Here is a 26,660-nt window from a genome sequence, read left to right on the forward strand (position 1 = left end):
GATTCTCTGCTTCTATCGACTAGCTATCGAGAAATTTAACACGAACAGCCGTTCAGCACCTCTACCGGGCTCTGTAAAAACTATTTTGGCAGTACAAATTAAATGTCTAACTCTCGATACTCGACAGTACCAACTACTAAATTTTGGCTTGATTTCTATCAAGTAAAAATTCACTCACTCTCTTTTGTTTTGTGATAGATATGTTTAGTGATTTAAAAATTGGACGAGCATAGACAATTGTTTTAGTTTCCTGTCACAAAGGATGTCTTTAAAAAAAAATAAAAAATAAGGGATAATATATAGTAAGCACTAAAACAAGAAACAAAGAAGCTTTGGTCAATTGAGTTTTTCAAGCACACTTGTTACTGTTCTACGTAGCAATAGTTTTGACGTCACAATATACAGGGTGTCCCAAAACTCAACGATAATCCGAGACAGGATGAAAGGCCAAGTCATACCGGTTCTAGGAAAAATAAAAAAAAAATTCCATATCCCTTAGTTCAGCAATAATAGACATTTTTCAAAAAAGTTAAAATTCCACACCCTTTGTCGCATTTTCAAGTCCTGTGATCACCAATGTCACAATTTCGCAGCGTTTTTTTTTATTTCGTGATCTTTATTAAATATGCTATTAATCGTAAAACAAATTAATGCACAAAACATTGATAATTTTCTAAAAAAAGTTAAGTTTTAGTGAGTCATGGTTCACAAAAATATCGTTAGTTAACTTTGACGCTTCATATTAGAAAAAAAATGTACTACACTACCCTTGGCAAGTTATTTCAAAAGTTGGCGCATTTAATCAAGATTACTAAATGGTGCAACACTTGCCACTTTTCTTGCCAATAAAAATGTTATTTTTATTTGAACGAAGCATGTCCTCACAGATGGATCGGACGCAGTGGTTGAATTTTATGGCCTCATCGCTCCCCCGATCTAAACCCAGAGATATTTATGACTGGGAATGCATAAAGGAGAAAGTCTATTCGAAATAAATACAAAATCTATCAGATCTTCGCCAGAAAATTGACACAGCGTCAGAAGAAATAATACTAAGGAATTTTGCACAACTGGTGAAAAGGTCTTTTTTAAGGCGTTGCAGAGCCTGTATTCGCGCCAGAGGAAAGCAATTATTTTTAGTAAAGAGGTAATTGAGTTAGTCCATAACCAATATTTAATGTAATAAACATAATAGGTATTATTAATTAAAAAAAAATATTGAACGACCCATGGTTCTTATTTAATTTTTCTCCATAAACTAAAGTAATTCCGAATTGTTTTCCTCTGGCACGACTACAGGCTCTGCAACGCCTTAAAAAAGACCTTTTCACCAGTTGTGCAAAATTCCTTGGTATTATTTCTTCTGACGCTGTGTCAATTTTCTGGCGAAGATCTGACAGATTTTGTATTTATTTCGAATAGACTTTCTCTTTTATGCATTCCCAGTCATAAATATCTCTGGGTTTAGATCGGGGGAGCGAAGAGGCCATAAAATTCAACCACTGCGTCCGATCCATCTGTGAGGACATGCTTCGTTCAAATAAAAATAACATTTTTATTGGCAAGAAAAGTGGCAAGTGTTGCACCATTTAGTAATCTTGATTAAATGCGCCAACTTTTGAAATAACTTGCCAAGGGTAGTGTAGTACATTTTTTTTCTAATATGAAGCGTCAAAGTTAACTAACGATATTTTTGTGAACCATGACTCACTAAAACTTAACTTGTTTTAGAAAATTAACAATGTTTTGTGCATTAATTTGTTTTACGATTAATAGCATATTTAATAAAGATCACGAAATAAAAAAAAAACGCAGCGAAATTGTGACATTGGTGATCACAGGACTTGAAAATGCGACCAAGGGTGTGGAATTTTAACTTTTTTGAAAAATGTCTATTATTGCTGAACTAAGTGATATGGAATTATTTTTTTATTTTTCCTAGAACCGGTATGACTTGGCCTTTCATCCTGTCTCGGATTATCGTTGAGTTTTGGGACACCCTGTATAATGTATATAATCGTCATTAAGTATGCAGATTCAATATCGTATAACAATACTAAACAACTGATTAATGCCACGTGTTGTTATAAATAAATCTTATTATATAGCACTCAATTGAGCTTAATTGTTTAGTCTTCTAACAAAGAATAATGTACTTATTTACTTGTTATGTAATGCGAATGATTTATTTCTATGACACTTATCTATGTAGAACTAGTATGTTTTGTTACACAGTACTACATTTTAATGAATTATCTCAAACTATCGAAATCGTATAGCAAGTATAAGTTCAACAAAAACGTAGGTTTAATTCTTAGTTCGTCTCAAATTCTGTATATTTTTTAGTTAACTAGCCAACTTATTGATTGAGGACAATTTAAGTATGAAACTGTATAACATTCCTGTTATAAGACGTTTTGATATACTTATCAATATTAATATTTTTACAAAAGATCGCGTCAAACTATTCCTTCGTAAATAGGCACTGAAGTTAGCCTAACATTTGAAATACATGAACAAAACGCGGGCATCGTGCCCTATAACATCGGATGGCGTGCAATTTAACCTGTTCCTACCAAGGTCACGGTCGGCTGTTATAAAATGTAGCAGTATTGACGAAACACTGCTTTGTATTTAGTACTCTTTAGTTTAAATGTGCCTTAGGGACACTTGTATGGTTGTTTGTGGGGAGACCCGATTTTAATACTTTGTATGAGTCATGGCATTGCGAAGGGTGAAGGGTTAGGTCAAGTTTGCATAGATATTCGTATATTTTTAATTTTTAAAGGCTAAGCAATGAATAGAAGCGTATTGTATATTAGAAACATTCTTCAACTGACAGCCTTCAAGACTACAGACTGAAGAATGACGATATTCATAATTAAAATCTAAGTTGATAAAGGTAATACAGCCAAACTCTGCACAATACATAATACCTACCTCAATTTAGTAGCCAAAAACGTTAATTAGATAAAAAAATCAAAATGATTAGTACTAAAGTTAGAACTAATTAGCGCTTATTTATCGTTAACAAATTGCAATTAAACAAATGCGGAATATTTCCCAAACTATTCAATTAAAGGTACCTACCTACCATCCTATATTTACGTTTAGTTTAACGTACGTATTACGAGTGCGATAAGTGTTATGTAATTAAGATCGATGGTGATAAGCTATCGGCGACAGTGACCTGATACCTACAACGAGGTTACGACTAACCCGGCGAAGTCTGACTAATACTTTAATTTCCTCATTGAATAGGTATGAGGAATAACTTCCGAGGAATTTTTACACGAGTTAAAGTCGTGATAATGTGCGTAATAGTTTAATAAACTAAAAAAAAAAATTAAAGTCACACTGCTGGGCAAGGGTCTCCTCCCATATTGAGGGAGGGGTTAGGCCTTGAGTCCATAATGTTTTTAATAAACTAAATAATTAACTTAAAATCAAGTGCAATAACTTTCGATGTTTTTTTTTACATGAGTAGAATTCGTGATGCTATGCGTAAAAGTTGAAGAAACTTAATCATTATTCTTCATTAAGTGGCTAATTACTTTAAGGTCTACTTTTCCATTGTTAGATAATGTTGTTTGATTAACAATCACAATTTAAATTGATCTTTATTATCGTGATTCTTTCCACAGTTACAAACTATTATTTATTTTCAAATGAAATTCTGGCTGTTTTTTCATTTTTCGGCTCTGAGTTGTAAAATTCTGACAATGAAAAAAGAGTTGCACTTGTAGGAAGCTTACCAAAGTTTGTTTTTATTTGATAAAAATTGTTAGATTTCGTTGCAACGATGTTTTTTTAGGTTCGGTTTGAGCTACAGTACTAACTACTGTGTGGTTTTAGGTATAGTGCTTATCTTCATTTGGTTAGCCTTTCTGGTTCATTTCCTATGTAAATTAAAACATTTTAATCGAGCTATTTATAATTTTTATCGCGGTTAAATTGTTGGAGTTAGGTTTTATACGCATGACGTTCTTACTTGTTACTTTCGAAACTATAAAATATTTTTTAGCGTGCATTGTTATGGCACGCTGACGTTTGATAAAAATCTTTCGTCTGTTTTTGAGATAATTATGTTATCAAAAACCATGTCTAGGTATAAACACTTCGTAGATTCAAACAACTTGACTTGTCCGATTGTATTCCGATTTTCAAGTGCTTCGAAGGCCAAATTAAAAATGAAATTGACAAAAAAGTATTTATCAAATTAAATGTCTTTTTTTTTTCAAAATAGTGACTTACCTTAGGACGTAGGCGTCGACAAGCTCGCTCTGGGTGAAAGAGATGATCTCGCACCGCACTATCTTCAGAACGTTCTCCCATTGTTGGCTGTAACAATAAAAAAAAAACTATTTTATTTTTTCTAAAAAATAGAATCCTAACCTAAACGTTTCGTTCTTAGACTGTGTATGGGATTTTATATTATTAGGTATCTCTTATTTATTTTTTTATTAAATTTATATTTGAAATTAAATAGATAAAACAGTTTTACAGTTAGCGTTTTACATATTTAAATTCCATTCGTTTAGTTGAATATAATGAACTATTTGTTTACGCAGCTTTTATTACCGATCTATATTTTTGTCAATTATTAACGGTGACAAATACTTAAGTCAGATTTATTATAAAATACCATTTACACATGTACGGATAAATAAGAATCTTATTATGAGACAAAAATACGCTTAGTTCAGAAAGGATTTTTGGTAAACTTTGTGTTGTATTTTACGTATACAACAACAACGATTTCAAATCACGCGCGTTTCCCGTGGCCCAGCCCTAAACAGTGGCCACAGGCCAACCACGGGCGCCCACCCAGCTAGCCGGCACCCAATTGCCGTTTCTATACTAAAACAGCTGATTCCAGAACTTTCCATAACAACAAACTAATAAATACAACTGTAAACATATTAATGAAACTACTTTTCAGTCAAGAAATAACGTAAAAACCCGAAATTGTAAAGACAAACACATCTCAAAGTAGAAAATATTTCCATAAAATAACATGTTTAGGTTAAACAATTTTAGCATAATACCGGTAACCTATACACAGAAAACAATTACGTAATATTTGGCTAGACCGTTCAGGTAAGATACAGGCATGAAGAAGAAAAAATACTCACCGAGTGATTTTTCTCAAATCCGCATTTTTTGCCGGTGTAAACCAAATTTCTATGAGCTTTTCGACACCTTCGAAAAATTGCTCATTATTTTCACTACTAGATATTATTTCAGTTTCAGCCATAGCTGTTCTTGTTTATGTCGATTTAAAAGAGCAAAAGTATTTAATTTGAAATTATTCTCACTGAGAACTTGGCACGCGACCGTAGCGCTTAGAAGTCGGAAGTTGACTGACTGAATGAAACAAAATTATTGGCAAAATGCGGGTGAAAGAAGAGAAGGATGTATGAACATCTCTTTCTTTCAGAGCGAGCGAGTCGGCGCGTGTTGCGTTCGGAAGCACAGACTAAAATTTATATTATCAGCCACCCGTCTTTTATTCCGATTAACTTGTATTGCCAAAGTTTTACATAAACTAATTGCATGGAGGTTATATTGAATCTAGGAGACTAACTAATAAGGATTTACAAATCTTTTAATACCTACAATTTTATTATGTGTGTTCAGATTTTTTCTCTCCGCATCTGTGGCTGGGAAAATGCCCATAGAAATAGAAACCAGTATCATTCCCATAGGTTTTTAACCGTGCATGCTTTAACCATAAATAGGTTTTAAGAAGGTATCTATCATACCTTATTTTACCTTCCTCAAACACTGCTTGTTTGGTACCCTTAAAAGTACCTACTTAGTAAATGTTAGAAACTTGCATTTTGTTATATGATAGTTGCAGCTAGATCTACATCCTATGAATGAGACAGATATTTGATAGATTTTCTCAAATCAAAATAGCCATGCCTGTAGTTACTGTTAGGTCTTTTGGATGTTTAACCATTGAGTAAAACCAAATAGATACAATAATTATTTGGTTGGTTAATGGTAAATTGAATTAATAAATGGCAACATCTATTTGTAAAGGTATTAAGGTCAAGGATTGTTTTAGTTCGAGCATTTTTGTCATGTTTGATTATCATTATACCTAAAATAATTATTTAAAATTTTAGATAAATTAGATTATTGACATTTGACCCAAAATACTCAGAAATGAGTGCATGCAATAGATTATTGAAACAAATGTAATAATATGAAATATAATAATCAAAAATTAACACATTATGCTACATAGATAAATTATTTGTCATAAATCTTCAAAAGCAGCAACTAATTTGTGTAATCTACCATTTTCAACTTTTTTTATTGGTTTAAATTTAGGTTTGATAACTGGAATGTTTGGCGGAGAGTCTATTTCCTTTTCATCTTCATAAAAGTCTTCAATATTAGGTTCTAGATCTTTCTTGAGAGAAGTTGTACTGCTCGAGGGTCGCCTGTCCTTCTTACTTTTCAACTCATCAACACTGGCATTTAATTCTATGAGGTTCTTGTATATTCTATCATTGAACTGGAAGTTTAATTTCTTGGTGACCTGAAATCAGTAAAAATTCAAAATTAATCAAAAGTAGACTACTTGAAAGTGCACTGTCCCTGTATCTATGATGATATAGATTCTTGATGCATAGAAGTTAAGATCCAGAGGTATGAGTTCTACCTTTTTGAATAACATTGTGCCAAGGATAGAAAAGTGCCAAGCAACATTCTGACATAATATTTATGCTAGAATGTTCCAGTTAATGCCTACCCTATGGTCTTCTGGTCAGTGTTTAGTTGATAATTTTTTTAACGATAGTAGGTATGTTTTCTAGTAAAAGTTTATACCTACTACAGAATTGTCATGTTTTTTGTTCAAATATGATTTTGAAACAATTTCTTTGATTATACAAATAGGCAAAATGCTGACGGAAGATAAATGTAAAGCCAAATAACTGTGGCACCTATGTCCCGGGAACAGCTACAGAAAACTTGTAACGACAAACTTACCTTCGCGCATACTATCTTTTTGTCAACATTTAAATCCTCCGCCGATATCGGCGGCGGAGCGGACTTTTTGACTTCAGTTAAATAATTGGCTATCACTCCACTAGAGCATAAGGACGGTTGGCTCAGTTCATTCTCCTTTTCCGATGTACTTGAGGACTTTTTAGTTGATGTCGAAGAACAAGCGACATCATGGACAACTTGCCTGCGAGAAGATGGTTTAACTTTCAATTCATAATTTCTAACAAGCGTTTTCTTAACCTTCGGATCAGAACTAGCTTTATTCATAGTCGAGAATCAGTTTATTTATTTTCAATTTCAACTATTTGTTTACAAGAAATTCAAAACTACGGCGACGTTATCTTGACATTTTAAAGTGAAAGTTGCCATTCGTTGAGTACCTATTATTTACTGCTTCAAATTCGTAACTTTCACTTTTTAAGAATCATATTTACGTATTTTTTTTATAATGTATAAAATATATTACACTTTTTTATTCTATTCATATTACCGAATTCAAAAATGTATGGAAGACATTCAAAAATGTATGATATTTTTTGACGAATAAGTAACTGTCTAAATCATCTGTCACTCTGTCAAAAACGTCAGAACGAAAGTAAAGTCGTCGACGATTTCAATTTTCACAATTTCTTCAATATTTTATTTCGTAAAACCTAAACTTTGAGCTAAGGGTTTACGTCGTTAATAAGTATTGAATATTTTTGCATATCCCAGTGTTTTAAGTCTTGAGAAATGTCAAAAACTAGCGTTGAATTTACTGTGAGTATTTTGATACACTTGCGTGGTGTACGGGTTGATTGATGTGCATTCTTTAAATTAAAATGTGATTGCAGAACCCTGAGAATTTGCCGGTGGAGAGGTTAAGTTTATCGGTTACGAATGCGGGCGTTGTTCAGCAAATCAAAGCTCTGGTGAGTAATGTGTTAGCTTACAAACAACATTGTGCAATAGGACGAAAGTACCTCGATATGTTTCAAGGGAATACCCTGATTTTATGTTAAATAGGTTCTCCTTCGCTCTTTGGACTGTAATTCCCCTATAAAACTTTAGAATATGGTACATTTTATGGTGTATACTTGAAGGATGTGACATCACTGGTTTGGCCTTGTACCAACTGTTATCAAAACATCAATACAGCTGCGTCCTTCAGATTTATGAAGTGTTTGTATCATGTACTAGATTGTTTACATAGTAATCGCCCATTGTTTCACATTATGTAGTTATGTGGCACGTTAGTGTATGTATTGCATTTTAAATGACTTGCTTTAGCCATTAAAATAATCAGCTGTTGCAGCTAAGGGGAATAACCCAATTGTAAATCAGCTGATGGATTTATTTTAGAGGAATAACCCACTTTTATTTTTAAATTTGATATATTGATTGTCTATGGTGTGTATAGTACTTTTTTTATAAACAGAAGTAGGTATAATTATTATTTCTGTTAGCCTTGTAAAGTAAACTATTAATAATTTATTCTTGACAGAAGAAGTAATAAATTAATTAAACATTGTTGTAAGATGACACTTATGGGTGTTGTAAAGCACTTTTGTTATATTCTTTGTCTTTATTGTTATGCAATAAGATTTACATTCATACAGAATTCATTTAAATAATGAAACAAACATTGTTTGCAGGCAATTTCATTAAATTAGAAGTAAATAATAAACTATTGTAATATTATTATGGGAAAACATGTTACCCTTTATCAAATACAATAAAAAAGAAAAAAAAGTTAAAAAAATACTTCATTAGAACAAAAGGCACGAAAGGTATATTTATCATCAGGTTTTCAAAATTCTTAAAAAATGTAAGGCTAAACTACTTTTACTTAATTTTCTCTTCATAGGATAACATACTCAGCCCTGATAAGTCACTTCTTTTTAAATACTGTCTTATATAATCCAGGACCCATATTGGGTGGAGAAACGCGAGATGACACTGTATGAGAGGCCACCATCATTCAGTACAATGGTGCTAGGAGCCGTCGACACATGGAAAGCACGGATGGAGGGATACTTAGAAGATATGAAGTGGTTGTTAGCTTTAGAACATCATAGGTTAGTATTTTAACACTAGTTGTCTTGAAGTACAGCACTCTCACATTGTTTTAACTTGAAAATCTTAGCTTTGAAACATTTTACATGTTTTGTGCTATTATGACCCTCAAGAAATAGAATGCCACCAGTATTATGAAGAAGTCGGAACAGAAATACTAGACAGAAATGCACACTTTTATATTAACTATATAGGTCACAAAATTGCTCCCTTTTATTTCCTTTTACTCTGAAGTTTAACATCTTGTATCTTATACCTTACTTATGTCTTATAAAGTCAAAAAATCTCCATGTGGTGGTTTTGTGAAAAATCTATTAATGTATGTAATAGAAAGTGTTATTATTTGTCACTTAAAAAAATTTGCAAAATAAGATAAATTTTTCATAATATTACACAATCTTGAAACCACTTCATAATACTTTTAATTTGATTCTTCAGATTTTGGAGTACAATAATCCATCACCCTCAGTGCATGGATGCGTTAGTGTCATTTCTACAAGAAGCCAGTCCACCGTACTTACCCCCACACGAGATCAAAGACGTACAGAGGATATACGAGGAGATCAGAAGACTGGTGCTCATTGTGTTCAGTAGGCTTGTTACTAATAAGGAAAGTAAGGTGAGAATGCACAAATAAGGAAATAAATATATATCTAATGGTGCTATCTAGAAATCGAAAGGATTTTTGATGAGTAATTCTAAAAAAGCTTAATGAAGAGGAAAAATCTACTCTTAAAATGGTTTGTTATGTTGTTAATTTGGCCTTTTCATGCCAAAAAGAAGCATTTATTCTAGCTGCCCACTACTTCATCTGTCTGGACTTTACTTGACTCTATGGCTATATATATACATATATATTTATTGTGACATTGTGTACAAAATTATATTTTTAGTTCAAAACCAGTCAGTACTTCCTTAGATCTGAGAATCAAACTCTACGGCTTTACATTATTAAGTGCAGATTTAAAACCTATATTTAAATTAAGCACATGAAATATATGACTTTCTTTTTCATTTGCAGTCGCACTGGATGTCAAAGGAATACATGGCAGAGTTACTATACAACAAGTTCATAATAACCGTGCCTATAATATGGGACCTGTGTTTGACGTACGGTGTGGACAACACGAGGCATGTGGCGCGGGTGCTCGACTGCGTGTTCTCATTGCAAGCGCAGTATGAACGAGACGTGCTGGCCGCGCTCGCGTTTGTTAAAGAGGTCCGTATACGCAGGATTGGCGAATAAGATTTAGATGTTGCAGTGAAAGTTAGGCATTTGAATGTTTATTATTTTGAAGTTTGTATTTCAAGATTTCCTTTTATGTAAAACTGTAATTTCTTCTCTATAATGCTGATTTATGAAACTATTTTATTTTTAAAATTAATTGTTAGCTTACGTCTTTCTGATGCAATCATATAAATTCACTTTTGTACACAGACTATGTTATTATTACAAATCTAAATAAATCTAAATTCTGGATAATTAAAAAAAATCCTTATTGAATACTTAGCGGGAATATTTTGCCAAATAAGATGGTTTTATTTATGTTTTGCTGAATCAAATCAGATAGTAAAACGGGCAAAAAGTTAATAATGTTATTGTTTCGTGTTCCAGGCTTTCAAATACATTATCCTACAAGTAAACAAAGACTTCGACAGTGAAGAACCTCCGAACTTGCCAGAAACATTCAAGGGTTTCTCCGAGATCAGACGTCCATCCTCCACGAAGCAGCAGGACAGGCTCACGTTTGAAGTGCTGAAGGACTTAGTTATACACCTACTAGACACTGCTATGACTATGAGGATATTTGTTGAAGTCTATCCCAAAGGTGTGGAGCTATTTAGAAAAGCGAATTTTATTATTAGGTGAGATTATTGAGTAAAATATTTGTATAGTCTATTTGGTTAAATTTGACTGTTGATAATATTCAATCTTACATTATTGTGGGGCTTTCACAGTAATTAAATATGTATTTTTGTAAAATTTGCGTATATAATTTAACATGATGTTATATGATTTTACATACTAATATGTCAACAAGTCCCCAACCCGCACTTGGCCAGCGTGATGGACTCAAGGCCTAACGCCTCCATCATTACGGGAGGAGACCCTTGCCCAGCAGTGGGACAGTAATGGGTTAAATTTATAAATTTATATATTAATATGTATATCAAAAGACAAAAATCTATATCTATCACTTAAGAATATTAGTTACAATTACCGAATACACCAACAGTGCGGAAAAGGTATTTTGCTTTTCATATATTATTCACTTAATCATTCAATATTGCGCCCTCCCCAACGTCTGCTTAGGTGGTAAACCTATAACTATGACGTAATTTGACGTAATTCTGGATGAGTTTTTTCTTAACTTATCATAATTTTAGATAATTTTGGACCCTCGGGCATAGCTAGAATATTGTCAGGTAGTTTTTTTACTACTATTATTCAAACCAATCACATCTCCTATTGTTTCAGTATAGTTCAGTTGTACGAGTACGGCATCCCCCTGCTGTACGAGAAGCTGGAGGAGACAGGCGATCAGACCAGCGTGCAGTACACCGAGGTGGATGGTTATATAGACAGTGCGAGGGCCGAGCTTATAGACGTGTTCAGAGAAGCGCTGGCTGTTTATAAGAATAAGATATTTAGCGGCGAGTGAGTATATAGACTTTTTTTATTTACATATGTATATAAAGTGGCGCTTGATATACCCGAAGGTGTAGGCAGAGATTCTGATGTGTAAAGTATTACACATGTTTCGCCATTATATATTATAATAATGTTAATCCCATGTAATAGGGGGCAAGCCTCTTGCCATTTACCAGGTAAGTTACCAAACTCCGGACTATATTGAAAAATATTCTGATATAGATTAGAAATTTCAACTTTTGGCCGAGCCGGGAATCGTACCTAAAGCCTCATGATTATTTTTCGGATACACCACCAAACCACAAAAAAATAAAAGCAATCAGTCAGAAGTTTTATTACGTACCTTATAGTAAATTATATTCACTAGCCATAGGCAATTCATTTACTTATTCGCATAAAAGTTCAAAAAAAAAAATAAGCAAAACTCAAAATCATCAATAGTTAGTCAATCAACATTCAATAATGTTCTAGGGGTAGTATAGCAAGTCACGTAGAAGACTACTTGGCGGTGATGATGGACGGTCTCTCGGAGCGGCTCCTCATCAAGGACTACCACGCCTGCTACCCGGTGCACGAGGACCTGGAGATGCTGCGACAGGCCTACCCTGACATGTATCCTTTTTACTACTGTTCTTCCTAAAGCATAAATACCCTTCGGCCTTTTGTTACTGTTTCTCATATACAAGAACAAAACTACCTCATAATTTTTGCTCTAGTAGAGGAAAATCTCTCTCTAGTATAGGATAATGAATACAAAATCGAGAGTACTTTTGTTCAAATATATCTATACTAATATTGTAAAGCTGAAGAGTTTGTTTGTGTGATTGTTTGTTTGAACGCGCTAGTCTCAAGAGCTACTGGTCCGATTTGAAAAATTCTTTCAGTGTTAGATAGCCCATTTATCGAGGAAGGCTATAGGCTATATAACATCACGCTACGGTAATTAGGAGCGGAGCAGCAACGAACAACGTTACAAAAACGGGGAAAATTTTGACTCATTCTCTTAGGTGACGCAAGCGAAGTTGCGCCGGTCAGCTAGTCTTATATAAAACAAGAGTACTCTCGATTTCGTATTCGTTTGTTTAGATATGGATACTAAGAACAGTTCTATAAGGATTGTAATAATAAGTTGCGTAGCCACCAATTGCTTTACAGGGCTATCCTAGCCTAAAGGCAAATTTTACTGGAAATAAACACTGGTCTGTGGTTGCATGCCTGTAATCTACAGTGAGCCGTACCCTAAAGTTTGCAAATAAAGCTGAAACAATGATCAGTGCAAAATTCTCGTAATTCAAAGTCACGAAGAAGTGCTAATGATTTGCAAATACAATTTAATTTTTTTCAAACTTTTGAGGACGCTAATTATTATACTCTATTTCGATTTGCTGTTCAAACGAGCCCTTAACATAAAACGTTCTGGTTATACTAAATCATATGACTGCATTATTTTTTCCATGCTATACACACCATACTGTAGTGGGGTCAGTCTTCCAAATTTTTCTCCTCCACTTCATTTAACTAAAGAAAAATCTATATAATTTATGATTTGCCTGAACAAAACCTCAGAGATTCCGTAAAGACTGACTTCATACTGCAAGCGATATATTCGAACTTAGACGAGCCGATACCGGACATAAGGCACGCCCCGCCGCCGCAACTGACCAATGGGCACACAGAACAGGAGGCCACGCCCACGGACACGGAGATACCCGACAATGTGCGGGAAGAGTCGTTGATATCCGAAGTGAAAGATATACTGCCACATCTAGGAGATGGATTCATATTGAAATGTTTGCAACATTATGGGTTTAATGCGGAGAGAGTTATTAATAGTATATTGGAAGGGAACTTAGCGGAGCCACTGAGAGGTAGGTTTTCGGTCATATAAATTGATTTTTCTAAGTATTTGTTGGTTTCATCGTTTGATTTATTGAACTGGAACAGTAAGCGCAATAAAATGAAATTAGTATTCGTACGATTTTACCCTTTTTTATAATAATAAATAAATCTTGCTTTATCTTCTTGATATAATGTGTTACTATATCAGATTCGATTTCTGATCAATATTTTTTTTTATTTAAGCACAAGTTTCGAGTCAAACTTATGTCTCTGTTCTTTCATTGGTCTTAAAACTAACATTCGGTTTAAAATACATTAATTACATTTTACTAAAACTTCACATTCATTACATTTTATTGTTAGCAAAAAATATTGTAGGCAGAAATGTATAAAACCCAACCGCGTTTCGCCATTTACTATAACAGTCCCTATGTAGTAATAGAGGAATTACCTTTTTTACTTACTGTAGTAGCTGTAATATTCCTTAACTAGTTCCTAAAATGAAAAATCTAATCAAGTACTATTTCTCTTTCCAGGCATAGACCAGTCCCTCCCAATAATCCCAGAAGACCCGCTCGACAAGAAGTTCTTAGAGACCGGCATCCAGCGGCTGAACGTGTTCGACGGGGACCAGTTCGACATCATGACGCGGGACGACGTCGACCTCTCCAAGATCCACGTCGGCAAGAAGAAGTCCAAGTACAAGGACCTGAAGGACATGCTCGATGACAAGACAGATGTTAAGAAACTTGATATTTATAGCAAATATAAGTAAGTTGTTGCTTTTGTACTGTTTATTTGCAAACGTTTGAAATTTGAAAGGATTTAGATAATTTTGGTAAATAATATTTTCTTATTTATTAGTAAACAGCCCCTATGTCACAGGAACAAACTTTTTAAAGTAATTTTGATGGTCGTAAATAGTAGAAAATCGCTTCTTTGATGTCGCATTGCGTATACGTACGTTCACGTGCCGTCTAGAAATAGATTCAGATGTATGTATAGCTATAATTTTCAATCTTTAAATGTCAATGAGCATAAAAGGTAGTACTTGATGCTTGTAAATTTCAAATTTACTAGAAGGTGCAATCTTTCAAAGGTTCCTTGCTATTGCCCTAAAATTTGATTTAATATATTCTCTTTCGAAGTAGTTGTAATACAATTTGTTATCATTCCAGCCTGGTATGCGACGAGGTGGACATGTACTCGGACGAGTACGACGACACGTACGACTCGGACGGCGTCACGCCCAGCGCCGACGTCGACGACCACCGCAGACCCTTCGTCACGCCACGAGCACTCGCCAATAACAAGAGAGAACAGGAGGTAATGTAGTTAATTATTTTAAACTTTCGCAACATGTATGTACATATATGTGGTAATTTAGTTTTAGTAGGCTAACGCGTGGTATTATTAGCCTACCTACAATCTTTGGCCCTTTTCGCAAACTATTACACACATACACAATATCACGCCTCCCTAATTATAAGAACCACATTATAGCAAACTATTTAGGACTACAATTACACACATTAAAAAACCGAGCTTTTAAAACGAAACTCCTTACACTTCATGCAGAGAAAAAGTGCATCCATGTTCATTTATGCGTACATAATATACGTGCACGTAATGACGGTTCGTAAATATCACACCACTTATACGCATTCTACACTTTTTCATTTAAATATTAATTTTGCTAGTGTTTCATGACATCGGATGGTATTTAATATGATTTAAACGCACAAAATATTAAATGAATATGAAATGATATTGAAGTAAAAATACAATTTATATCTAAATATATTAGACTATAACTTGTTTCTGTATGTTCTTTACTAGGAGGAATCAGAAGAAGAATCAGAACCGGAAGAAGAGAAGCCAGGCAGTAGTAACAACAGAACTAGGATGGACTTCTGTAGCAACCCGGAGGAGATGCGGGCGCGCAGGGAGGCCAACTACAGCGCCAGGAGGGGGAGGGGAAACAAGCCTGCGCCACAACCTAGGTAACTATACTTTAAATACTGTAAATGATTTGATTGTAGCCAAATAATATTCAGGAGCAAGTAGTATATGAAAATGTTTTGAGATATTTTGCAAATAGACTAAGTGTCTTTTAGAATTTTAAATATTACTTTATTTACTAGTGCAATTTTTTTGTACTAGTATTACATTTAGGTTTTACCACGGACGGTCTGTTTCTTCATGCATATCTATAGTAACCGCTAAAGCTATTGACTTTTGCTTAACATTTGTGTAGTAAAGCCCAGTCTATTTCTTTATATAACTATCAGTAAATTCGTGAACAAAATAAATTTAACTGTAATTTTTACGCCACCCCTATACTTTGGCTGTTTTTTTAATGAAGAAACTGCCCTTACGACTTATATTTTCCATTATACAGACATAAATCAAAGTTATCCACTTAGATGTCTGTCAATACAGATTAACATAAAGTGACAAATAATTCGTTTTGTTAAACAGTTAAATGAAAATGCAATCACAAAAGTACTATTTCCAAATATTAATTTGAAAACCTTGTTTTAGAAATATGGATGTCACCGGCAAACCGAAAGGGCAAGGTCAGGAGAAAGATGTGATCCACAATCGTAATCGTAAGGAGCAGCACAAATCATCTCGCGCCAACCACAACAGGCGGCAGGGCGCGCAGTGGAAGCGGAGCCAGGGGATGATGCCGTCTTAGAGGGGAGCGGGTTCACATATGTGTAGTTGTGGATGTAGGTGGGAGGAAATTGTGTGGGTAGTACTAGTTTGATGTCGCGAGACGCTGGTCTTGTGTAGATATTTGGCTGGTGTTTTGTCCCGGATTTGTCTCGGTTCTGGCTTATTAGCACAATTTTTTTTGTGGGTTGTTTCTTGCCAATGTAATGAAGTATGCTCCTTATCACATTGAGAAGGATATTTTCTAAAAGGAATCTTGTTTGATATCAAAATATGCAATCATTTAAACAGAAAACGTAAATGTATAGATTTATATCGTTCAAATATTTTAAAGAAATTTGGCAGTGTAACATTTTTGTGTCTAGGGTCAAATAAGCTACTTTATGTCTCGGGCGCAGTCGCGGGCACAATCTAGTACTACCACATTAAGTTTCCCAATAAATCAATTAAAGGGACTCCTATCTAAGTCCACAACTATATTCTAAGTAGAAACACATCACTATTTATACCAGTAGTTTTATACGTACATATGTATAGCATATAGCCTTGTGAGTGATATATGATCTCGGCCGGTCTGAGTAATTATGAAATTAAAAACACTTATTTATATAAATTGGTTGATTTTAATGTATGTGTTTTTATTTTATTTATACTTTTTAGTTAAGTTAGCGCTCATATCGTTAGACACGAGAACCCGTTGAATCGTACGTTAAACGTGCGTACGTCTTAAGCGTGTACTCGACATTTGCGTATACGTATACTAAAACCGCATCCACACTAAGCGAGCAGCCTCGCGAAGCAATATCTCAGTCTCTTTTCTTTAAAATCGAAATGAGCGAGACTGAGATATTGCCTCGCGAGGCTGCTCGCTTAGTGTGGACGCAGCTTAATGATCACGCACGTATACGCATTGGCGATTAATGTCAGTCTCTGTTCCTAGAAATGTGTTACGTCTTGAATTTGTCGTTGACGTAAAACGTAACGCCTTTCTGTGGCTTTCGGGTAAGTGTAGTTACTGAAAGTGCGCGACAAATCATTCATATTTGGATTGTTATCAGTTCGTTAGTTAAATTATTTTAACGCGTAAATTGGGATTGTATATCCGAATAATATTCACTAAAAGTTGAATTAAATTTAAATTCAAATTGTTCTATTATTGGGACATCAACCGCGAGACTGGCAACCCATTATCTTTGAAGTAAAATTATGTTTTACTGTTAAAAGTCTAACAATTTATTAGACAGCTTAAGCAAGCACAATTTGTCTATATTTTAAAGAATAATTATGTGTACGTTCGAAATAAAGTAGCTGTATCAAATAACCTACTATCAGCTGCATAAGTCTAGGGGTCTCTAATATTCTAAAATTTTCAAATGAGTACACCTCTGCCAACCTTGCTGGCTCTCTACACAGTTATTGGACTATAGTATTTATGGGTATTTATTGTGTATATTTAAGTCCGAATTTTGCAGGAAATTAGTATGGCCTAATTAAGTTAAGGTAGCCTACGATTACAATACTTTAAAAAGAATTTAAAGCAAATTTTTACATGATATTCACACCTCGAAATCAATAGTAAAATATTAATCATGATATACCTAAATATTGTACCAATAAACATCACTTACTTAACTAATTTATGTATGTAATAAAACGTAAATAATGTTAAAATAAAAATAAATAATAATATCACTTAATCTTAGATTTAATTACTGAAACAGGGAATGTAACTGTCAGTAGTATCAGGGAAATATATTAACGAAAAAATATACTATTTTTACACATTTTTGGCTACAATTTACCATACACACATACGTAAAATCACGCCTATTATCCCATAGGGGTAGGCAAAGAGCAGATAACGAATTACTTCTTACCAAAAATACCTGATTTAATTTTACTTCACTCGGGTACTGAAGCCAACACCTAGTGATCCGTAGCGTACACTAGCTTCTCTTTCATATTACCTGAGAAGGAAAGTGATAGAATTAATTTACAGTGTATTTATTTATTTATGAAGTAACACAAACCAGAATTATAAAATAAGATTCATACAATTTTGTTTATAAACTTAAATAGACTTATGAAACCTGTGTTAAATGGCTTACTACACACATATTTGGCACGTTCAATATTTATCGAATAACAAAACCGACTGGACTCGTTTGTTCGGCTTGTGCCGATCGGGTTCATCGGTTTTGCCGCCCGGCAAGGCCGTTTAATGCCGAACCGAATATGTTTGTAGCAAGCTTTATAAACGTTTTGTGATTTGTATTCATAAATGTAATAAGGTTTTGTAATAAACGATGTGATTAGTTAAACTAAGCACAGTGAACCTATAAATATAAGTACTCTTGTCACAACAAATTAATTTTAACAGATATAGCAAAAACTGTACGAAGAGACGTACTACTGTAAATATGGTTTTGTTTTAACCTAATCTTCTATAAAAAAACTTGAAGCGTTTCATACCTACTTACGTATACGTGCACGTGTACAGCCATGGCGTATAAAAAGTATAATAATTGACCCATTACTGTCCTGTCGAACTGCCGGGCAAGAGCCCTCTCCCGATATGAGCGAAGGCTTGATTTTGAACTGTCTGAAAGAAAGCCTTTACGTAAGCAGCTTTAAGAACTATCGGAATTTAAAGCTTGACTTTTTCAGTCTTCTCAGTTAATGTTAAAGCAATGAACTTAAAATTAATTTATTGTGACAAGACAGAATCAATGTACCTAAATGTAACGTTATATTTATACGTATGTAAGTAGCGTTTGTTATCACAATTCATGATGAAATGAACATATATTTATTCACTACTTGTTTTATTATGTTCCCACACACTTCTTTTCCCGTATAAAACGTGTGATTTGGTAGCTTTATTACAATATAATAATAATGTCCTTCTAGCCGATATACGGCTACGTTTACAGTTTTGTTACAGTTTCATTGAAACTGGCCATTGTGCAGGACTTTGTTTATAGTGTCCAAGTGTGTGCACAATACACAGGTACACTCTCTATTCCATCACTCTCATAGTTTGGTGGGACGGATAACCGACACGACCAGTGAGAGGTCAGGCGCAGGACCGACGGCTTTACGTGCTCTCCGAGGCACGGAGGTCTTCGACCTCACTCCGGGCAATGTCTAAAAAATTCTTAACAGAAAATCTCAGAAAAGACTTTTTTGGCCCGACCCAGGATTCGAACCCGAGACCTCTCGCACCGCAGTCGCATATACTACCGACCGCGCCACAGAGGCAGTTACAATATACTTATTATATGTATTACATGCACATGATAGTGTCATATGCATCATACAAAAGTTCGGATAACCGCATAAATGAGAAGAAAATGCGTTTGTATTCATCGTTTCTACTATTTGAAGACTATTCACAGGGCTCGCCCTCGGTTGGTTGGGGAGATTATAGGTCTAATGCCTAAGAAAGCATAAACATACGCCTCTATATTAACTACAGAAATTATTGTAATTAAATGTTGATGTTATCCCGTTGAAATGCTTTAATAATGAATAAATTCCAAATTAAATCTATTTAGAGTACCCTAAAATTAAGTAATGTTATTCTATAAGCAGTACCTGCTAAAAGCCAGTTTTTTTGCAAACAAACCAATAACGCAAAGTCGGTGTCATAGATTAAACGTATCACCGTATCCATACTAAGTATCTCTCCGTAAGTCCGGTAGCATTATAAACTCTTATAAATTATTGAGACGGACCTAATGTGACGGTTTTATAGTCCGAGTTGGTTAATAAAAATATAAAGCGAAAGAAAAAAAACAATCCCACATTAAGAATTCAAGCAATTATTTGTATCAGTTACTTTGTTTGTCTATTCTTTGCACGTGGTCTTCAAATTAAGCGTATACATAATATAATAAAAATGCAAATTTTATCAGGTTCACGCTATTTTTAAACAGTATTTTACTATGTTTTACGGAGATTATACAAAAATACCGCCTTAAGATTTTTACATTTTGTCACTGTACACATTGCTATTACATTTGTTTAGGCGTACCTAGATATAATTTACCTATAAAATAAGGGCAAGTCAAGTTATTATCACGTTTTAAAGCATATTTATACAGAAACATAAAATTTACTCAAATTAAAAGCCATAGTAAGTCTCATGAATAATTTACTTCAACTCTTAAATGACTCGACAAATTTTCTGAAAAAAGAGCATTGAAAAGTTAAAATTAATATTGTTAATATAGCTCTGAGGCATTCCTTCGGCGGTAGGTAGATGTATGGCGTATGAAGAGCTGATTATAAACTGTCGGCTGTGAATAGAGGCTGGCTGAATCGCGCGCGTGTCCGGAATACCAATATCTCATCTTTGCGATTCGCTCGGGGCGGTGACGCAAGTGATACACGCTGTGGTGAGCGGAGCGGGGATATAAGCGATTAAATCTTATAGAACTACGATAACTAAATAACTCTTTTTTGGGGCATTAGGTTGTAGCTTTAGGATGTATCATTAGAAAATGTATTTGTACTGTCCCGGGCCAAACAAATTTGGATAATGCCCTCTCATGTACACGTAAGCCGGTTACGTCATAAGTTCCTATAGTAGGACACTTTTACGTCATATCCAGTTATTAGAAAAGAAAAAAAAAATCCTCTGACTAAAGTAAATAGTTATAAAATCATTGCTCTCTTGTATAATAAACTATACCTATGTAAAATATGTCTCGGTGACATGACTGGTTCATAGAATTTGCGTCAGTTCACTTACTATTAAAAGAGATACTTTGGCAAATTCGCAGCCGCCAGGGACAAACAATAAAATCCAAATTACGCCACAATGTTTATTGCGATTCCTAACTAATCCCTCGCATATGGCATGACAACTATTAGAAACTGCGGGAACCTTACATATAAACTTAATTTCAAGGCGTATATAAAATAAAATACAGCAGTACTAAGATCTCTCCCTAACAACAAAGTCGCGCCGCGATCGTAAAGGCATCGCAAGCGCAGCCCGCGCCGATGTCTTCATGCGCTCACATAAACATCGATACGTACTCTACGCACTAGTACCGCTATATACTGCACTTATATACCTACAGTACATGCACACAAATCGATCGAGCACTGTATTCGTAACCGGTAGCACACGGGTAATGGACAACGGTATCGAATTTACGGCTCCACTCTACCGATTTGGAGTGGCTGTTGCCTTTATAGCACCGATTTTAAAGATTAACATGTACTCAACACAGTAAACTTATTCTGATAGAAGGGATACAGTAGAAAAAAGGTAGAGTTAAGTAGATAGATTGTTATTTGATTTGATTGATAATGATATTGTCAATATGAATTGCAGTATCTTTAAGCTTGATACACGTTACTACTTATGTTAGACACAGGAATGAAGAAATGCCTAGATTGCCGTCATTGGCTTTGCAGCGTACTGTAGTGATGAAATGTAGGTACAAATTATAATAGACTTCTAGCATTGACACAAAATTAGCAGATCTTTGTTAATATTTGTCGTTTGTAGCAAATTATTACAATTAACCATCGCTAATGTTTGCTGTGACCATCCTGTTTCGGCTGTGTCAAAGTCCCGTGTACCTACTTAATTTGTTGCAATAAACTGAAAAAGTAGATTTTTAATAAGTATGTCTTTTGAATACTTAGTTACAAGATTTCATAGTAACTTTTCTCTTTTTACAACTAACATGTGTTAGGTGTAGTTTGTTGCTACTTACGAGTAATTCCTTACTTTCACGCACGCGTATAACGGTCATTGGTATAGATGTATTACGTGCCGTTTGCATACAACGGAAATATTATATTCACAGTTAAACCTAACCGACATCCAGCGTAAAGAAAAAAAAAATATATTTAAAATTAAGATCAATATTTGTAACAGAAAGTTAGTAGGGTACCTAGTATCCACCTGCTGCGGACGGTAGTGGTACATAATGATAAATCTATTGAAATCTATTGCCCTTTATCTTCCTTTATATCTCAGAACTACAGAACCTAGCTCAAAATAGGCTTCGTTTAGATATACTGAGACACTATAGTGGGGTTTTAGCTATCTTCGTCAATTCTTCGCTCTTTTGTCATCTATCTATGTACTAATCGTATACCACGAAACAATAAATTCCCAACACTGCATTATTCAGTACACATCAAATACACCAGCAATAATAAAATAAATAAAATAAAATGCATTGATGTCAGTTTAATGACGGCTAGGACGGCGCAGGCGCGTCGATCTCTCCGCTTTATTATATTACCTGTAATAGGGGGCATTAGGGCGGGGCGGAAGGATTTAATAAGTGAGCGGCGCGCGCACACGGCGAAATTGCGATGTTCGATGCGTACGCGCATCGCTCCAGGCGGTGATAGGGAAGAGGTACTGTCGATCATCTGTACGAGAATATCGACATTATTATAGTTTATCCACCCTTTTAATTTCGATGAATAAGTACGAAGAAGAAATACAAACTAATCACCACATATAAACTTAACAGCAGACGTTTTTAGTTTACAATCCATAAGTTGAGAGTTACGATATGGGTTACGAATGACTTAGAACGAAACGGTATTGGCCTATGTTTTAACGTATATTGGTCCTGTAAATACTTGCAAATTTCAAAATTGCATGTAATATGTAATGAACATAGTGCTGACTAGAAAAATGAGATTCACAACATCAACTAGTTTTACCAAGGGGTATCATGATACAACCAGTCTTATTGGGTTGTGCGAACCGATAGGCAGTCGCTCTATGTAAAATGGTATGTAATGGTATCAGATACACCTGCTGAGACTGGAAGTCGACTCCAACATATTTGGAAGAAAGACTAATCTAAAGAATATTTTCTTTATCGATAGTGTCTGTATCCATCTGCGTAACATCTCAACTGGCGTCGTGTGTAATTTATTTCCCATTCAGTGTAGTTGCGTCGATTATTATTATTGTTCCACGAAAGGTGCGCCGGCGCAGCGTATAACTTTGTAACAATATGTCCTCTCCGAGTGTTATTGTTTCATAAAATTACTTAAACACCGGTATTGTTGGTTTTCATTTTTACTTTAAGTTTAGTTTGAACACTTTAAATCGAAGTCTTGTAATTTTTTACACTTGAACTACACAGCAAAGATCACGAATCTTTTGAGACTGCATCTATGAGTATGTTATATTACAGTAAAGAAAATGAATCAGCGTATCTGGTGTATAACAGAAGAACTAAGTAGTTCAGTCAAAAACCATATTTTGGAAAAGCTACAGGACATCTTGTCCAGAGACTGTACGAATATTCAAACTTTGTGGTTGAAAGCTTCGAGATCACTAATGTGTTTCTTTTCAACCAGCTACTGCCAATTTAGCTACAAAATTTCACAATACAAAAATTAAAAACTCGTAAAAAGAAACCACTATTTTCGTACATTTAATTATGACGGAATTCGTCCAATCATTGCGTCTAATCTTGTGTGGCCACAGTTCTATTTCACGGGCTATTTGGGGGAGCGAGAGGGGATATAATGTGCTTATGAAAGAAGGAGATAGAAGTATGGAGTTATCTGCACTCGGCAGGAAATGAGACATCAAAGCTAGTCGTAGTGACCGCGCCAATTAGATAGGCCTCAGTGATCGCAGGATGTCGCTCGCTCCACTTCTCGGCAACTACAAAGCGAATGATGTAATTGTTTGTTAAATGTCTAACTTCATATAGTAGGAGTCATAGTTTTCGAGGAACACTGAGGTCGGGTTCAGTTGCGTTGAGGCTGATTCGATCAGTCGCTAAAGTGATGCTGGCGCTTGTCTCTTAGTTGTGATAGAGTCATTCCTCTTCTTGTGAAATTGTTATTTATCTCGCACCGCTGTATGTCATTGCAAGAAGGCAAAAGTTTTATTGCGACTACTTTCGTATTTCTTCCTATTTGATAGCTGATAATCTCTTTTCACTCTAGACTCTTTTGATTGTGAAGTAAAAGCGTTTCTCACAAAAACCGGCTAATCCTATTATCAAAGTAAAAAGTCATGTTACGCATAGTGTTACCGAACCTAACAAAAGTATTTTTTGATAATACAAAATACATCTCTCGTTCACTGAAATCTTGAACACAACAAACAAAATATACCTACTTTCGTAAAATAAACTCATAAATAAAACTGACTTTACCAGTCTAAAGAATACGAACGAACTATAAACTCAAAACAGTTTCTGTAACTTTAAATTCCATTCTCCCACAGTCCTTAAACTGATAGTCATCCTACACTTTCATAACCCTAGGTCCGAATGTTAATTGTCGTCTGGGTCGAAGCCGTCTCTATAATTATGCAATCAACGGTCACTGCTGTTTGGCAATAGACACAAGCGATACGGTAATAAATACGATCTGTGGAACATAAATCAATTGTATAAGACACTTGTGGGAATTCTGCGAGACTGATAAACAACGGATGTGTGCAATTGTAACCTTGTTTTATTTACTTTCGCTACGTACATAATAATATATTAATGCAAGTCTTTCTAGTGCTGACTTTCATGATCGATCAAGCATGATTGGACTTTCGTAAAAAAGTGTTTTTTCATTTTTATGTTGCTTCCAGGCACTGTTGTATTGTAAATTGTGATATTCTTGGAAGCGTATATGGTTTTCGTGTAATTCAACAAAAACTATCGGTAAGCCTTTCTCCGGAATCGCTCTATCTATTAGTAAAAACCGTATTAAAATCCGTTCAGTGGACTCTGCGTCAATCGCGGATAGACGAACGTGGAGAGCGGAGAGTGATTATTTCTAGTCACTGAACCACTAGAGGCTTTCATACCTATTGAATCGGCTGAAAAAAAATTAAGATATTTATAAAAACCTCAAAATCCTATTAAAAGCTTATAATTACATCTCATTAAGCACATTAGTCTATTAGAAGGTACCCGCAAGAGTCGCAAGTGTAGAGACCGCGTTGACCTCTACCATCTAACACGTAACAGTAAGTAGGCTCAACATGGCCGCCATTAGCCCGCAACACAACGAACACTACTGCAATCATTTACAACTATTACTGTAACTGTGAGGTTAAGGATGATCGAGTATTACGTTATTTTAGCACAGCGTTCCGACCGTTTGAACTTACCGTCTGGAAAATTATATTTGTGCTATTGATAAATTTTCTTTTAAAATGTTAATAATGTCAATCGCGGTTTTCCAAAAAACGGTGGTAATCGTGAGACGTAAGTTATATCACTGAATAAATAGATAGGACTTATGTATATAAAGATTTGGCGCATGTTACACAGCTCTGGTTCAAAGAACTTATTTTCAAAGATTGAAAACCGAACTATCTTAATTATCCCTCTGTGTTGCAGAAGATAGTAATAGTTACGTGGAACTAACTATCTTACTTTTTAATTTAAATTGTTATAATCTTATTGTGTGAAATCGATTGTTTCGTTTAACACTTTCCTTCATTTTCTAAGCAGTAGAAAAGGTCAAACAACCAGAAAAAGGTTTATACTCTAAAGAAATATAAGTGAGGTTTCAGGCCTCGAGTTTTCAGTGCTAACCCTATCAACAAGCTTCTTTCGATCGTGGTAGATTCGCCAACACACTTGACTAGCCAGTGCATTAGTATAATAACAATAATTGAGTTTACAACAATAACTCACGTAACGATCAGCCATTATGAGTTACAAGTAATTCGTGTCTGTTTTATGTTCTGTTTAATGCTTGTTAGTGTTATTGCTGTGTTAACATTCAGTCTAGGTTCAAGTACTCGATTTTATAGTGAAATATCGACTGGCTAATTGTTATAGTCCAGAGGTTCCCAAACTATTTTCATCTAACGCCCACTTTCAAAATCAGTTATTTTGTAGCTCCCCCATTTATTTTTCACCTTATAAACCTCAATAACGTAGTATGTATTAGTTTCGCCTGGAGATTAATTAAACCTATCCTCTAAACGAGACTTTTTTTACCAGAGAGATAGATTAGGTACCTACATTAATAATCGTGCGTTCGGTTTGTGTCTTCGGAGGTGGGGACCTCACTTGCGACACTTGAAGATACGAATATTCTTCAGTGTTTGATACCTAACTAAATATCTTAATTAAGATATAAATAGCGTTGTGAACGTTTATATTCATACAACAAAATAGGATAAAAATTGATATTGTGTACTTGTGTAGTAGGAGAATTTTAATTTCAATTAATTTTAAAATAAGAAGTAACTGAAGTTTCATATCGCCCCGTAAATCACTTCAGCGCCCCTCATTTTTTTCTGAGCCCCTCACCGCCCCCCTCTAGATGTCCATCGCCCACAAGGGGGCGTTATCGCCCACTTTGGGAAAGACTGATAGTCCGACAACTCAGAAGAGGGTATTTAATAATGATCTATCTTTACTAACATTCAATGTACCTATATAAT

At 34.8% G+C, this 26,660-nt stretch overlaps 3 protein-coding genes across 4 annotated transcripts in view; 1 reads left to right on the forward strand and 2 right to left on the reverse strand.

The window, feature by feature from the left end:
• Positions 1-5,486, reverse strand: part of SamDC (S-adenosylmethionine decarboxylase) — a 34,063-nt gene extending 28,577 nt beyond the window's left edge. Inside the window, exons 1-2 of one of the 2 annotated variants that reach the window (XM_076124667.1) lie at positions 5,136-5,486; positions 4,255-4,341 (exon numbers count right to left, since the gene is read on the reverse strand). In XM_076124667.1, coding sequence (XP_075980782.1) covers positions 4,255-4,341; positions 5,136-5,257 — 209 coding nt within the window. In that variant the 5' untranslated portion in view covers positions 5,258-5,486. The remainder of the gene's footprint in view (positions 1-4,254; positions 4,342-5,135) is intronic. The other variant, XM_076124668.1, reaches the window with a different exon arrangement.
• A 721-nt stretch (positions 5,487-6,207) lies between these two features.
• LOC142979412 (uncharacterized) lies at positions 6,208-7,361 on the reverse strand. Its single transcript, XM_076124299.1, has 2 exons — positions 7,006-7,361; positions 6,208-6,553 (listed from the first exon to the last, which is right to left on the reverse strand). Exons 1-2 carry the CDS (start codon positions 7,288-7,290, stop codon positions 6,269-6,271), a joined length of 570 nt encoding a protein of 189 aa, XP_075980414.1. The 5' UTR covers positions 7,291-7,361; the 3' UTR covers positions 6,208-6,268.
• A 251-nt stretch (positions 7,362-7,612) lies between these two features.
• Positions 7,613-16,876, forward strand: LOC142979420 (activating signal cointegrator 1 complex subunit 2). The gene is made up of 13 exons (XM_076124307.1): positions 7,613-7,782; positions 7,857-7,934; positions 8,929-9,080; positions 9,517-9,697; positions 10,100-10,297; positions 10,694-10,944; positions 11,558-11,737; positions 12,203-12,343; positions 13,298-13,599; positions 14,107-14,341; positions 14,749-14,896; positions 15,410-15,573; positions 16,115-16,876. Exons 1-13 carry the CDS (start codon positions 7,756-7,758, stop codon positions 16,269-16,271), a joined length of 2,214 nt encoding a protein of 737 aa, XP_075980422.1. The 5' UTR covers positions 7,613-7,755; the 3' UTR covers positions 16,272-16,876.
• The last annotated feature ends 9,784 nt before the right edge of the window (positions 16,877-26,660 follow it).

Source organism: Anticarsia gemmatalis, chromosome 16 (assembly GCF_050436995.1).
Source record: "Anticarsia gemmatalis isolate Benzon Research Colony breed Stoneville strain chromosome 16, ilAntGemm2 primary, whole genome shotgun sequence".
Lineage (NCBI taxonomy): Eukaryota > Metazoa > Arthropoda > Insecta > Lepidoptera > Erebidae > Anticarsia > Anticarsia gemmatalis.